This window comes from Neopsephotus bourkii, unplaced genomic scaffold, assembly GCF_033783945.1.
Source record: "Neopsephotus bourkii isolate Nb327-2 ecotype Australia unplaced genomic scaffold, CSIRO-AGI_Nbou_v1 NB_126, whole genome shotgun sequence".
NCBI lineage: Eukaryota > Metazoa > Chordata > Aves > Psittaciformes > Psittacidae > Neopsephotus > Neopsephotus bourkii.
Window position 1 is genome coordinate 1,671,238 of NW_026900643.1, and position 14,461 is coordinate 1,685,698.

General features: G+C 42.6%; 1 protein-coding gene across 2 annotated transcripts; it reads left to right on the plus strand.

Annotated features, from left to right (window-relative positions):
- Positions 1–654: 654 nt before the first annotated feature.
- On the plus strand, positions 655–13,849 carry DAGLB (diacylglycerol lipase beta). 2 transcript variants are annotated; one of them, XM_061367639.1, is made up of 15 exons: positions 655–793; positions 1,382–1,533; positions 3,613–3,787; positions 4,436–4,697; positions 5,846–5,971; positions 6,947–7,074; positions 8,013–8,139; positions 8,516–8,599; positions 9,039–9,116; positions 9,511–9,591; positions 9,687–9,814; positions 10,301–10,369; positions 10,466–10,538; positions 11,518–11,771; positions 13,228–13,844. In XM_061367639.1, the coding sequence occupies exons 1-15, from the start codon at positions 699–701 to the stop codon at positions 13,418–13,420; spliced, it is 2,025 nt and encodes a 674-aa protein (XP_061223623.1). In that variant the 5' UTR covers positions 655–698; the 3' UTR covers positions 13,421–13,844. The 2 variants fall into 2 exon arrangements, with proteins under 2 accessions (XP_061223623.1, XP_061223633.1); XM_061367649.1 differs by lacking the exon at positions 10,301–10,369 and having other exon boundaries at positions 13,228–13,849.
- Positions 13,850–14,461: the final 612 nt, after the last annotated feature.

Consider the following 14,461-nt stretch of genomic DNA (forward strand, 5'->3'; position numbering starts at 1 on the left):
CTGTCTGGAGTTGCTTGAAACCAAGGTCTGTCCCTGTGATGAAATACAAGAGCCTGATCTGAGCTGTAGCCAGAGGGCTATACAAGATAAGTGCCTGTTAGTGTGAGAGAACCCTTCAGGATCACGGTAGGTTATTTTCTTCCACACTGTTGTCTTTGTACTTCAATTCGGCTGTGCTGTCCTCACCGCTGCGTACGTGCTCACCACTGTGAGGAAGGAGCTTGAGGGAGAAGGCAGCAGGGCCTCTAAGGCCGTCCAGCTCCGTGGCCTCCCCCCTGCAGGGGCTGTGGTGCTTGCGCCCCGCAGTGGTGGAGGTGCAGCCTGCGGGTGTGTCGGAGCTCGGCACGGGGTTAATCCCTCACCGCCTAACACTCCTGCTCCCGCCCCTTCCACCTCTTGGCTCCGCAGCGCCGGGCTCGGCCGGGCCCTCCTGGCGCTCTGCACATGCGCCGGGGGCGGGGCTGGCGGTGGGAAAGGCGGGTCCTCCCAGAGCGCATGCGAGGCCTGGCCCAATCGAGTTTGAGGTGGGATACGTCCGCCGGTCAACGTGGGGCGCCGCGTGGTGCGTCATGACGTCGCTCGCTCGTGAAGTCGCGCTTGCCCCGAGGGGGCGGTGTGGCCTGCGGGGGGACCGGGCATTGCGGGCCGCGGGCGAGGGGCCGGTTCAGGTGCTCGGGTGCCCCTGACGCGGCGGCGGGATGCCGGGGCTGGTGGTGTTCGGCAGGCGCTGGGCCATCGGCAGCGACGACTTCGTCCTCCCGGGGGCCTTCGAGCTCTTCGTCAGGCTGCTGTGGTAAGGCGGAACGCGCGGCCGCTACCTCCGCCCGCGGGGCCGGGGCAGCCTCGGTGGCTGCTTCCCTGCTGCAGGCTCCTCCGCCTGAGGCCCGGTGGTGGCGGCGCTGGGCCCTCAGCTGCAGCTTTGTCTCTGTCACCTGCGGCGTGGGTCGGCGCGGAGGACGCGGCGGCTGGGGGTAGAGCCCCTGGGCTGACGTAACGGCCCAGCGTGGCGTTACCGCGTGTGTGCTGTGCGCGGAACCGAAACTGCTGGGTTGTGTTTAAGCCGTGACTGGTGTGAACGTGGTTTCGTCCTGCCAGAGTTAATACGGCGACTCTTTCCTTTGTCCAGATCAGCCCAGGTTCTCTGGCACCTGCTGCGGTGAGTAGCACACCACAGAGAGTCTGTTTCTCGGTCTGCAGAGACTTCTGCTCAGTTGTGATTGCTACTGAGCATCATCCCTTTAGGCCTTTCATCCCGACAGATTCCTAATATAACAGCTGTCTTTCTGTTAATCTGTGGGATGCTGTCATCAAGAGGAAGACTTTATCAGGTGATCGCTGTGCAGTGTTCCAACTATAACTCTGTTATCTCCGTTTCCTGTAGGTGGATTGGAATTCTTGCTCTTTATGCGGTTCACAAGGGGCGATTTAACTGTCCCGGGGGAGGATTGCTGCACAGCTACTTGCTAGTCCTCCTCGTTCTCCTGGCTGCTATAATATGTGCGTTATCTGCTCTCGTATATGTCAGTATGCAAGGTAAATAGTTAATAATAATAGTTTATATTAATCTAGTAGGATTGTAGCACATAAGCTTTTTTAATCTGTGGTTGACATTAAAAATGAAATTCAAGTGCTTTAATGGTAGTCAAACTTGAGAAACTGTCAGTATCAGTGTATTTGCTGTAATAGTTTTGCTTCTGTTAGTCAGGAATCTAACGTAAGTGGACACAACAGGTTAGTGCAGTTAATGGTGATACATTCACTGCCATCAAAGCACCTTGAAACCTTCCTTTGCATTCACCATTAATACATGACCTCAGACAGAACACCGTTCAGCCTCTCCAACAGGAATTCAGGGGAAATTATCCTAAATAATTTTCTCATCCAAAATGTCATGTTAGCTTTGCCTTGCATAGGCAGATATTGTCATGACTTGTTAAAGATCAGTAGCTGCAGTGAAGCCTGGGGGAAAACACACATAGGAAAGGAATCTGTGTGAATGTCACAGTACAAGTAACTCAGTAAGTACTGTTAAATAGAATACAACTTACAGCTTGAAGTGAATGTCTAAACATTCACTTCAAGTAAGTGAAGAGTAAGGAACGCAGTGCAACTTTAGTCATTTGTAGAAATGGTTCATTTTGAGCTAAAAAATGGAAGGGAGCTTTTTTTTCCTGGTGAGGCAGCTCATTATCAAAGTAATGTGAGATTAATTCAAAATACGTGTGTGGTTTCTGCAGTAACAGACAAAACCCCACAATTTCTAATATATTGGTTCTCACAACACACTGGAAATAAAAGTATTTAAATTATTTAAGTAGGAAGAAGCATGAAGAGAAACCATGACAGAACAGAGATGTGGATGATAATCCTGGTCTTGAATCTAACCACTGGTTTTCCTACAGTTTCCAGAGGAGGGAGAGGAGAATTAGCCAAGCTATGATACTTATATTTATATCAGAGTTGAGGAGGTGGGAGAAGTAACTGTAAACAGCAGTGAGAAAAGAGCCTCATTTTCTATATATGTACAGCTACAAGGCCATTAGAACTAAGACATGGAAGAATTCTGAGGCTGAATTTCCAAGAAAACTAATGGTGAGATGTCTTGGTCTGGTTATAATGTGGAGGTTTGGGAGCAGTGGTTCTTGCATGACCCCTTGTATTGCACTGATGTGGGCATTAGTGATGGAAGTGGTGAACCTGACTGGAGAACTCATACACTGGTTTGTGGTGCTGGGAAAAGAAAGAAGTTGTTTTCAGGAATGACAGTTCTGTCTGATTGTGTCTCTGTAAGCAACCATGCTGCTGCGTTACAGGCAACAATCTGGGAATGGGAATAAGTTACCACTGGATCAAGGGATTTTTAAACAGCTTTGTCACTGGATGTGAACCACATCTTTACAATTGGTTGCTTTTGTTCTGCTCTGACTTAAGCCTTTACAAATTATCCTACCTACACATGAGCACACATACCCACCATCTCTTTACCCTGTGATCAACAAAGTGGCTTAAGGAGTTGAGCTGTCCAAAAATTACTCCTTTTCTTATTGCCTAAGAGATTACAATGAAGAGGTTATTAGTAAGCTGCTGATACAGAAAACAGTCTAAAAAGTATTTCTGCTGGTAATGGTCCTACTTTCATTCTGCTAAATAAAAATGTAAATTAATTTCTTATTTAGTGACCTGACAGAAGTATATTGTGGCCCAGCAAAACAGCATCTGAAAGTGAAATACTCAGGCGCCTGAAAGCTAAATAGAATAGTAATAAAAGCAGACACCAGAAGTCAAAAGGAACTGTACATGAGCAAGCACTCCAAGCATGCCACTTTGGTGTATGCTGGGCACAGCACTGCTGCCTCACATTTGCTGCAGAACTGGTTCTGCCTAGAGAGTAAGTTTTAGGCAGTAGTAGAGGAGATCGAAAGAACCACATAGATAAACACGTTGTTTTTCTTTTCTCAGCTTCAGTAATAACTTTGCATTGACTATGAAAATACTTTGTATTTTCAGTTAAATTTCTTACTTTCTGGAAAGCTCAGATATTCAGGTAGGATTTTGTGTACTTAAGATGTGGTCATAAGTAGGTTTTGTTTTAAATTTTCCCTGTGATTTCAGGAACAATTTCTAATCCAGGCCCAAGAAAATCACTTCCCAAGCTACTTTATACTCGCCTACTTCTCTATTTTCCTGAATTCATCTGGGCTGTTGTAGGAGCTGTATGGGTGTCAGACAGCAGTGTGCAGTGTGAGAAGACTGTGATAAATGTCATCATGGGGACAGTTATTGCAAGGTAAAGGTTCCTTCCCCCAGATCCAAGCTTGATAGGGTATATGTAATGGAAAATACTGCTAATGTGGGTTTTGTACATGTTTATCAAAGGCTTTTCCAGCAGTGGGAGACTTTGATATCTTGTAAATTATTGTGGTTTCTCATAGAAGAGTTTTCATTGTAAAAGGAGAAGAATTTTTAAATCTGGACAGCTAGAATGAGTTGGTACCCTTCCCTAAACCAGCTTTAGCTACTTGCCTTGAGAGAGCATGAGCTCTCTCAAGGGTAAAGGAAAGGAGGTGAAGATCAGAAAGAGCAAGAGGGATAGATGGGAATGTAGAAAACTGGATAAATGTGAAGAGGGTAGTAGCTAGATCACTTCACTGGTAGTGAAAAATGGAGCCTTCACACCTCTGAGTTGCTATTTCCAAAGCACAGGGCTGTGGTTTTGAGTTTGGTGCCCTGTGTGAAATAAACTGACAGCCTTGTTCATGTGCCTGGTGGATCGAAAGCCTGATAACAAAGCATGCACCCTTAAGACAGTAGCAGATGGTGTTCATACAATATTTCATACCCAAATTAGTTTTCTGTCTGTCAAGAACTACAGTTGTGTTTTCTTGTCAGTATCTGGTTTCACAGCCTTTTTATCCCACTTTCTTCTGTTTTGCAGCTGGGTTATCATCATCTTTACAATCATTGGAGTTGTAATCGTCTTTGATCCGCTTGGGGGGAAGAAGACATTTTACCTCACCAGTAGTGTCAGTCGGAACCTGGAGAGCAGTCAGTCAGGACAGTTGCTGTACAATGTGAAGAACACTGCCACCAGGGTCTGGGAAAAAAGAATCAGGTTACTGTGCTGCTGCATTGTGCAAGATGATGACCATCGAGTGGCTTTTACAAGTATCGCAGAGCTCTTCCGTACCTACTTTTCGGTAAGATGGAAAGCTTTATTTACGTTCTCTTTTGACTAACTGAATTTGCAGACCTTGCAACACACATGTGCTTTTGGTCTGCCAGAGGTCCCTGTGCCTTCAAATCAGGTTTTGAATATGTCAGTTTCAAAATTAAAGGTGATTCTCATGCAGTGTATCCAACACCGATTTTCCCCTCCCTTTAACAAAGGTTCTCTCCCTTTGCAAGCATGAAGGGCTGTGGGAAAAGAGTATTCTTTCTTCTTAGGTATCTATCTAGTCAGGAGAACAAGGGTGTGAGTTTATTTTCCTCAATTTGTGAAGATCCAGGCATTTTTCCTATTGATTATGAGTAATGAGTCGTATTTATGACAAATAATCTGACTACTTTCTGACCGTTAAAGAATGAGCCCCGCAGTATGTTTTGGCAGTCTTCCCATTCTAAGCCACTTTGAGCACGTGCCAGACTACAGTGTGCACATGCAGGAAGCTGCCTTTTGCAACAGCATCTGCCAAATTGGAGTCTGCATCATGTTGATTCAGCTCACATTCATGTCATTTACTGCTTGGGCAGTCGTAGTTCAGTGCTGACTTTGAAATCTGTCCATGATTTCAAGACTAGTAGTTCTTATTTATTAAGCAGTACTTGGGCATGTGGATTATAGCAATAGCCTACTCAGTGGCTTAGAGGGTAAAGGGTGTGAGTACTGTTGAGAGATGTCTGCCCCAGATAGTTCAAGATAAACCCCTTCAGCCTTCTCCTGTGTAAAATCCTTCTCAGTTGTTCTCAGTGTAGAGGACTTTTCACACAGGGTGATCAGTTCTACACAGTGTTCTACACAGTGATGTAGAACAGTGATCAGTAACACTTGCTATATGGCTGAGCATGTCCTCAGCTGAAAAAAATACCTTTTATTTGGTATTTTGTTAAGTAATGAAAATCATGAGTAGAAGTACTCAGTCTTACTGAATAAAATATCCAGTATGTACAGAAGGGGTGGGAGATTGGATGCTGCTCTGACTTGTGTTTTCAGTGGACGTTGTCTCTGAGTAAATTGTATTCATTTATAAACTGAAGAAATACAATTCCATGTGCATTTTCCTGTGAGGTGGTTTTGCCATGCTGAGGTATGGGATGGTTTTAAGCGCTCTTTCATTTCTTTGTACAGGACACTGATCTGGTGCCAAGTGACATAGCAGCTGGTTTGACTCTGCTCCACCAAGAGCAGGATAAAATGGAAAGTTGCCCAAAAGAGCCTGAAGAAGTCCTGTGTCATTCTCCATCATCTCTTGTGGTAAGATAGGGTTTTTGCAGCCTCTGGTAATTACTCTAGGAGATGGTGCCAGGTCAAATTGAAACGCAGTTCTTGGTGCAAGGGTTTTTATGTTTTGGGTTTGTTTTTTTTTTTAAGAAAATTAAACACTACTGTAAAAATTCACAATTTAAATTATTAATAAATGCAGTGAAAACATCTTGATGAGTATGCAAGCAAAATACTTGTCTGCTTTTGCATAACTAATGGGGAAATAACAGCAAAAAAGAACTGTTTAGGACATGTGATCATTGTTGAAGAGCCAAGAGAGAAAGGGAACAGAGAAAATTTCATATTTAGTACTATTTGCATAGAACTGAAAAGCTAGTCTTTTAGTATTATGGTCTGTTTAAATTATGCTTGCTGCAAATAACAAGACAAAGTAAGGAACGAAAGCATCTTCAAAATGTTTGCAGATGATGGGTTGCAGTTTGCTAATTGATTTTTGCTAGTCTTCTACAGTAAAATGCCTTTGTAAGTTATTTTACCCTCTTTTGGCCTGTGTTTCATAGAAGTATATAATTCTACTTAAAGCAGTGCATTACTGCCAACTTCCCTTTGAATCCAGCCAGCATGATGGGATCATGCTGTAAAAGTCTTTGCCAAAGAGATCTGCCACAGACTCTTTGGTTGATCTTTTGACATCCTTAAGTAACACTTGGAGTGAATATCGTTTTCAGTATTGAGCTTATCAGTGTGTAAGTACTGGAAGAAACAGATTTAATGGGAGCATTTCAAGATTCCTGAGCTCTATAGCCATGTAAACAAACACAGACTTTTTCCTGGAATATGAGTGGCTATTTTTAGTTCCTCTTTGACCTCGAGGTTTTCCATTTGGATAGTGTGTATTTCACTGGGCTTCATTTCCATTAGTCTGTGTTCCAGTTTTATTCTGGGGCTGCCTGACACACCTTTCTTTCTCTCTCTCTTTCCTTTTCTTTCCCTGTGTCCTTTCAGGCAGATGATTTGGATGCTGAACTGGAGAATGCTGCTCACTATATGCTGTTTGCTGCAGCTGCTTATGGCTGGCCCTACTACGTATACACCAACCCATTTACTGCACTCTGTAAGCTCAATGGTGACTGGTAGGTTTGATCAAGAACTTAAAACACGTAGTCTCCTTTTATTTAGCTAGCATTAGCAGAAATAAAATAGTTTCAATAGCAGTATTTTTGTGGCATTAAATCATATTGCTCTTGGGAGTACATGAGCTTGACTGGTAGAGTTATCTTTCACAGATTCCATAGAAACAAAATTCAAGCATCTTTCCACCCTCAGAAAAAGGTTAGCTTATTTTTTTAATCGGAATTAAACCAAACATGTTTTAAAATGCAGCTTTTTAGAGCTGCTTTTTTGGACATACATGTATGTATAGAAATAAAAGTGTATCAACAGTTCTCCCTGTCTTGAAGGCATTAGCAGGAGTCGCATGTCCTCCAGCCTCCATTTTATTCCCCTTGCCTCCTTTACTCAAAAAAAAGGTTATAGTCATATTGAAGTATGTGTAGTGCTGTGTAGGATTACTGTATATTTAAGTGACCACTGACAACTGTGACTGTAACCATGATTCTGTTAATTAGAAATGTGAAATAGAAATACAACATCCTAAATTATAAATGATTTTGAAAAAAATCACCACATAGTAAGATGGATACAAGAGATAAGCCTGATGTACAGAACTTGTTTTGAATTTCCTTTTTGGTTGTTTGTATTTTCTGTCATTGGCCTGTAGTCTTAAGAATTCTTTTCTTATTACGTTGTTTGCTCTGCTGATAGTCTTGTAGCAGTGGTGTGTTTGCCAGTCCTTGAACTTAAAATGTGTGGCATGCTGCTCAGGCAAAACCAGGTTGGTTGGCAGATGTAACATCTTGTATCAGGCTAATGGTATTACTGCAAAACCAAACCAAAAAGAGCTTTTGATTCCTGGCAGAAATCTTTTTGCAAAAGTAACTAAGTTTGATTCCTTGAAAGGAAGCATAAAAAATTGGAGCATGAAAGTTTTTCTCTTCCGTGTGTTTGTTAGTTGCAGAAATAGAACAACAGATTCTGATATAACTGGCAGTGATCGTCATAACTTTCACTTTGGATCCATCCTAAGAATAACAGGACTGCAGTACAGAGACTTCATTCATATCAGTTTTCATAACAAGGTAAACAGTCTGCACAGGCATTCAGCAAAAACACTTAGTGATTAATTCAGGGAAAGCAATGGGTGAAGGTTCTAGTTTGCCTTTAGCATTTATAAGGTGTGAGAATCAAAGCCAAATGAAAACAGGCCCTGAAAATTTTGGTTCTGGTTTTGGGTTTGTTTGTTTTACTAATCTAAAGGAGCAGCCACAAAATCATTGACATAAATCAGTGTCAGTATTGCAAAAAAGGCACTTAAGGTAACACAATAAGAAAGTAATTCAGCTTCTTTCCATAACACAATGGAGAGCTCAGAAAGAGAGCTTTCAGAAGGTGAGAACAAATGCTTACTCTTACAAAAACTTTGTGTCTTTAATTATTACATTTATTCCTCTCCAGATCTATGAGATTCCATTTTTTGTTGCTTTGGATCACAAAAAAGAAGCTATTGTGGTTGCAGTGAGAGGAACCTTGTCTTTTGAGGTATCATCCACGTGGTAGAAATAATCAGCTTTATAGAAATAGGTGAACTCCCAGTAACACAAGGAAATTGTCTTACACTGGCACATTTAAGAATAACTCACTCACAGGTGTGAGTCTTCCAGGCTTAAATTGTAAGCCCTCCTGTCCTTGGATGGGTAATGTTCCTGTGCCACTGGAAGAGAGTGTGAAGGGTGGGTGGTGGTAATTCCTCTGTAAGCAGAGGTGCATTTGTAATGCTTGTATTTGCAGCTTGGAAATAATTGCTGAAATTAGGACTGTGGTGGCTGTATTTGCTTGGGTGGTGCTTTATGGTGGACTGTGTTCTGTTGCTTACACATATGTAAGTCAGGCTGTTGATGTCCCTGTGACAGTGCTGGCAAGCAGAGCATGAGCCATGAAGCCCTGCAGTGAGGTCTGATGAAAGCTGTCTTGTTTGCAGGACATTCTCACTGATCTGTCAGCAGATTGTGAAGACTTGACACTGGAGGATGTTCTAGAGAATGGCTTTGTGCATAAGGTGTGTGCAGTCTGTGGCTATGGATAGATCATCTCAGCAGTAAGGAATCTGTGAGCACCTGGGATCCTTTAGTTAAACACAGGAATAATCTTGTGAGCTGAATTGCAAAATCATTTCAGTGACTTGGTTGTGGCATCACATACTGCCCTGGAACTGCAAGGTAGAACTTGTGATCCTCTTGTCAGACTCCATGTCCTTATTAAATGTTCTAAAAACTTTTTTAGCCATTACATATAAGATCATGGTTGTAACTAGACCTTTGTCAGGAGCATGAGAAAGAGCAGATCAGCTTTGCAAAAGGAAAGTTGCTCTGTGATGGTGTTGTATTTGAAATATATATGTCTCAACACTTCAGATTAGATATATCTGTCTAACTTTGAATGCTGTCTTGTAGGGAATAACTCAAGCTGCAAACTACATCTATCAGAAGCTAATAAATGATGGAATTTTAAACCAGGCTTTCACAATTGCTCCGGTAAGTTATCTTCTAAATAATTTGGTTTGACACAAAAATTACACGTAGCTTTTTCTGTGTCTGTCTGTACTTCAGTCTTCTCTCTCTGTCTATAGGAATATAAACTTGTGATAGTTGGTCACAGTTTGGGTGGTGGAACAGCTTCTATACTGGCGATCATGCTCAGGAACTCTTTCCCAACATTAAGGTGTTATGCCTTTTCTCCCCCAGGAGGACTGTTAAGGTAAGAGACTTACATGACTTGGTTCTGTGTCTCAGATGTAAAAATGTTTTCAAGGTAGTTGACAAATCCATTAGATGATAACTCTCTCTGTTCAGAATTTATTTGTATAGCCTCCAGTAGAACTGGATTTGCTCCATCCTGAGTTACAGTTGAGTTCTTGGGGGAGTATTGCAGAGTGAAATGTATCTAGTGAATTTTGTGTACTATCAGGTAGTATCATTAGAGTTTAAATTAAAAGTTTGGGAAATAAAATGATCACCTGACTCATCTACCTTCACCTGTAACATCTACACATACCATTATAATCAGCACTGAAGTTACTCTGTCATCTGTAGTGGGTAGATCTGAAAGCGTACTGAAGAACTGGCTGCAGATGCCGCTGCTGTTGCTTCATATTGTGTTTTTTATTGAATTATAATTTATCATCATAAAACTGAACTGTGCATACCTTTAGTGTATCTAAAATGTGTCTCTTTTTTGTTAAAGCAAATCACTTGCAGATTACACAAAGTGCTTCATTGTTTCAGTCATTGTTGGAAAGGATCTTGTGGCAAGGTGAGATGGAAATGCTTTTAAATTGCCCTTTCAGGCATGTGTTAGATTTAAGAGGATGGCAGGCTTGTCTTTATCTTGTTCTCTGTGTTTAAACAGGTTAAGTATGCCCAACATGGAGGATTTAAAGAGGCGAATAGTGAGAATTGTGGCAAACTGCAACAGACCCAAGGTAACTAAATGTAGTTCTGATTGAAGTCAGGGGAATTGCTACCTCGGTTCAGCCCCACCTTTAATGAAGTGACAGTTGGTGTGTGTATTTTTTATCTTAATGATGAGGGTTTGGAACAGAAGTGTTTGTTTCTTAATTCAGTGACATTCGTCTTAGTCTGTTATCCTATAAAGCTGTCTTGTCGGAGATTAAGATTCAGCAAGACCTGGAAGATATCTGTGCACAACTTCCAAGGCCCAAAATTACCCGTTCGCTAGTTCTGTTGATAAGGAAACCTAAAAAAATGAAAATGGGGAGAAAAAAACAAACCAGCTAAAATGATTCAAAATAAGTAAGATTATTTACTGTAATAACCATTTAGTATCAGTAGTGGGTTTACCTAAATTTTACCTTCAGAAAATTCATTTGGAAAGCAAATATCTCTGTCACAGTATTAATTGCTTACCTCTTCTTTTTGCTGTTAGTAAGAAACAGAGTCTTGAAGGTGCTGAACCATTGTTGTGTGAGGCAGGTGATAGTCGAGATATAGAGGAGTGGCTTAAAGATTCAAAACTGCCACTTCTGAACATCTAAAGCTAAACCTGCTGTACCCAGGGGATGTCCATATAATCCCACGATGAGGAGTCATGTAACGGACCTGGGTGATGTAAATACAGAGTAAGATAACGGACAGTTAGAAGTTGTAGGTACAAGAAAACTTACATCTGCAGAGCTGAATCCATACTGAGTAATTCAATGAAGAATGTCATGTTTTCGGTCGTGTTACTGGTGGCTCGGGTTAGCTATTGCTGAAGTAGATACTACTGTGGGGAAAATCCAGTAAGAAGGTTTTATCAGTTGGAAAGTTAGGGGAGCATGTGCATGCAGTCATTTTTAATCTGACTGTAGTTTCAGGTGACGTACATGCAAGCGCCTAACTGGAGTTAAGTTAGTTAAAGAGTTGCCAAACCTCAATTTGACTGTTTCTGTCTGAATTCAGTACCAGATCTTGCTGCGTGGGTGTTGGTATGAAGTCTTTGGAGGAGACCCGGATAACTTCCCAACTGAACTGGATGGTAGAAACCAAGATGCCCTCACCCAGCCACTTCTAGCTGAGGAGAGCTTAATGGTTCATCGGTCACCTTCATACAACACCCTTGAGGATGAACCACACGTCAATTCACCACCACAGTATCCTCGTCTGTATCTTCCTGGCAAGATTATCCATATTGTAGAAGAATCCAGCTCTAGGAGGTAAGTAGAGTAACAAATACCACTGTCCTGTTTGCCTGAAATCTACTTAAAGCTGCTTCTCACTTTCAAAGTACATGTTTCCAGCTCTGCGTCTCATCTGCATCTCCAGTACCCATCTTTGGTTATCAGTCATTAGCCATCCTTTCAGTTTTCATTCTGTGCCTCCCTGCTGCTTTCAATTTCACTTCAAGCCCTGGAAACTGTTCCTCTTTGGGCCCATGTGCTTTTCTTTGCCCGTATATTGCACATGCTCAGGTGGTGATTTTAAACAGACTGTTCAGCTCAGCTTTAGCATGCTGCAGTTCCTGTTCCAGGCTGCAGATCTTGCAGTCTTATGTCCTAGTAATAATGAAGTGATCACAAAATACCTTGTTGCTGAGTAGTCACTGGAATACTGGTGATGAGGAGGCGGCGAAATACTGCCCATAATACTGGCCCTGCCAGGTAGGAGCAGTCCAGCCCCACAGTAACCAGTGTTGCCCATGCAGCCTCTGCTTTCCTGTTCTTGTCTGCTTTTTTGTGGATGCAGGAAAATGGGACAAAGCAAGAAAGCTGAAACTGCTGGGAGGGTGAGGATTGTGATATTGGGGCAGTGGTAAGTTTAGCAGGTTTATTCGAGATTTGTTGATGTTAGGTTTTTTTTAGACAAAGCAGTCTGAACCAGCCCACAAGCTAGACTGCACTCTATATCCTCTCCTGTTTCACTCTGAAACAGAAATAAGAGCATCTGTTCAGTTGCACAAAACCATCCTACCAAAGGGAAAAAAGAGAAAAGGGCTGGAGAAGAAACCCACCTTTTCTTCCTCCCTTTCAGTAGATTAGGATTTTATTTATGTTGTTTCATATCTTTGCTGTTGAACAATTTTAGTACTGGTTTTACAAGTTCTATACCCTAACACCTGTGACCTGGCAGGTTTCCTCCATGGCTGCTCTTCTGATTTACTTTGAGTTCATTTCCTATCCTTTATTTATTCCACAGCACAGCAGTTGGTCATGTTTTTTTCTCAATTGGACTAGCACACAAGAGCCCTATCATGTATTGTTCTGTAAAATAAAATCCTAAACACATCATATGTGATGCATTAAATCCAGTGTTCAGTCTCCTACTGATGCATCTGTGACTTACTCCCCACATTTGGCATTAATTATGTGGCTGTGCAGTGCTTAACCACTCACACCCTTTGCTTAGGCTGTAGCCTGTGTTTCTGCGGGTGGGATGATCTCCTCAGTTCTTTCCCTGTTTAAAACACTGTAATTTGGTGGTGTTCTGCCTTCAGGACAGGTAAGGGCAGCATTTCCAGCTGCATGCTGGAGGGCTGAATGGTGGCTCTTTGGGAAAAGATTCTGGTTCCTCCCCAGGCAAGGGCAGAAGCCTTGAGGTTGTCAGTTCCAGGCCTGGCACCAGCACCAGATCCAGCAGGGTGAGCTGTTTTATTTGTGGTGTGTTTTGTTTTAGGTGGTGCTCTTCAGATATTAAATACACGGCGAGATGGTCAAACGAAGCAGTCTTCAGCAGCATTTTAATAAGTCCCAAGATGATAACAGACCACATGCCAGATGTTGTGCTCAAAGCACTGAACAGTTTGTCTCAGGAACACAGATCATGTATTTCTTGTCAGGCACAAGAATGTAACACCAATGTGGTGTAGCCATAGCTCACCAAGGTGAGGGGCTTTTCACTGCAGGCTTCAGGTATTCAGGGACCATTCCACTTTCATACCCGTGTGGATTTCAGAACTTTTCTCTCACATTGCATAAAATAAACAAGGGTCTTCATGCCCTTGGCTGTGCAGCAACCTTGCATGGCAGGAGGCTGGTTAAAGCAGTCTGCACTTGCGCTGAAGGTTGAGCTTTTACAAACCATGATGGTCTGACATGTCCCAGCTGAGCCTGTGGATGCTGGAGCACAAGAGCCAAGGTGCCAGCTGAGTACGCCACCAGAGCAAGCGTGTGTGCAGGCAAGCTCAGCCTGTGGGTGAGCGCAGAGCCCTGCCAGACCCTAAAAATGGTAAAAAATCCAGTTCTGCTTCAGTCACATCCTGCCACTGCCCAGGACCAGCCTGTGCAGAGCCTGGAGGTACAGTATGGAGGGAGCTCAGTGACAGCAGCCCCACAGGACACGAGCAGCTGCCCCAGTGCAGCGACTGGCAGGGGGTAAGTGGGCAGGTCTGGGTGCACAGGTTGTGGTGGGACAGGCAGCCCCACTGGGTGGTTCTCATTGATTGCACTATTTTCCTTACTGATTGTGGTAGCACCCAGGGGCAGGGGGTGTAGTGGTTAAATGCTGCTTTGGACATATGTGTGCAATATTCTTTTTTCTGTTGTTTGTATTTGTTGAGCCACGTAACTACTTTTATTGATTTTAAACCCCTAGAGAATGAGAAGATTTAAAAAACCCTTTATTCATCTTAGTCACTAGCTCTGACTACTGAGAGCACTAATCCCAATTCTGCCAAAAATATATAACCAGTTATACTAATTTTAAGTGGATTCCTTGTTTCTAAGCGTGCAACCATTTTAACCCTTTTTTAAGGCTCAGCAGTTCTTATTTAAAAGAAAAAAATTAATATAATGTGTTTGAGAAAACTGTGGCTGTTCTTGCTGTGATACTTGATACGGAGACTAAATAAAATGCACTCTAAAAACATGTGTTATTACATTCAGGTATGCTGGTGTGAGATGCGAGTTAC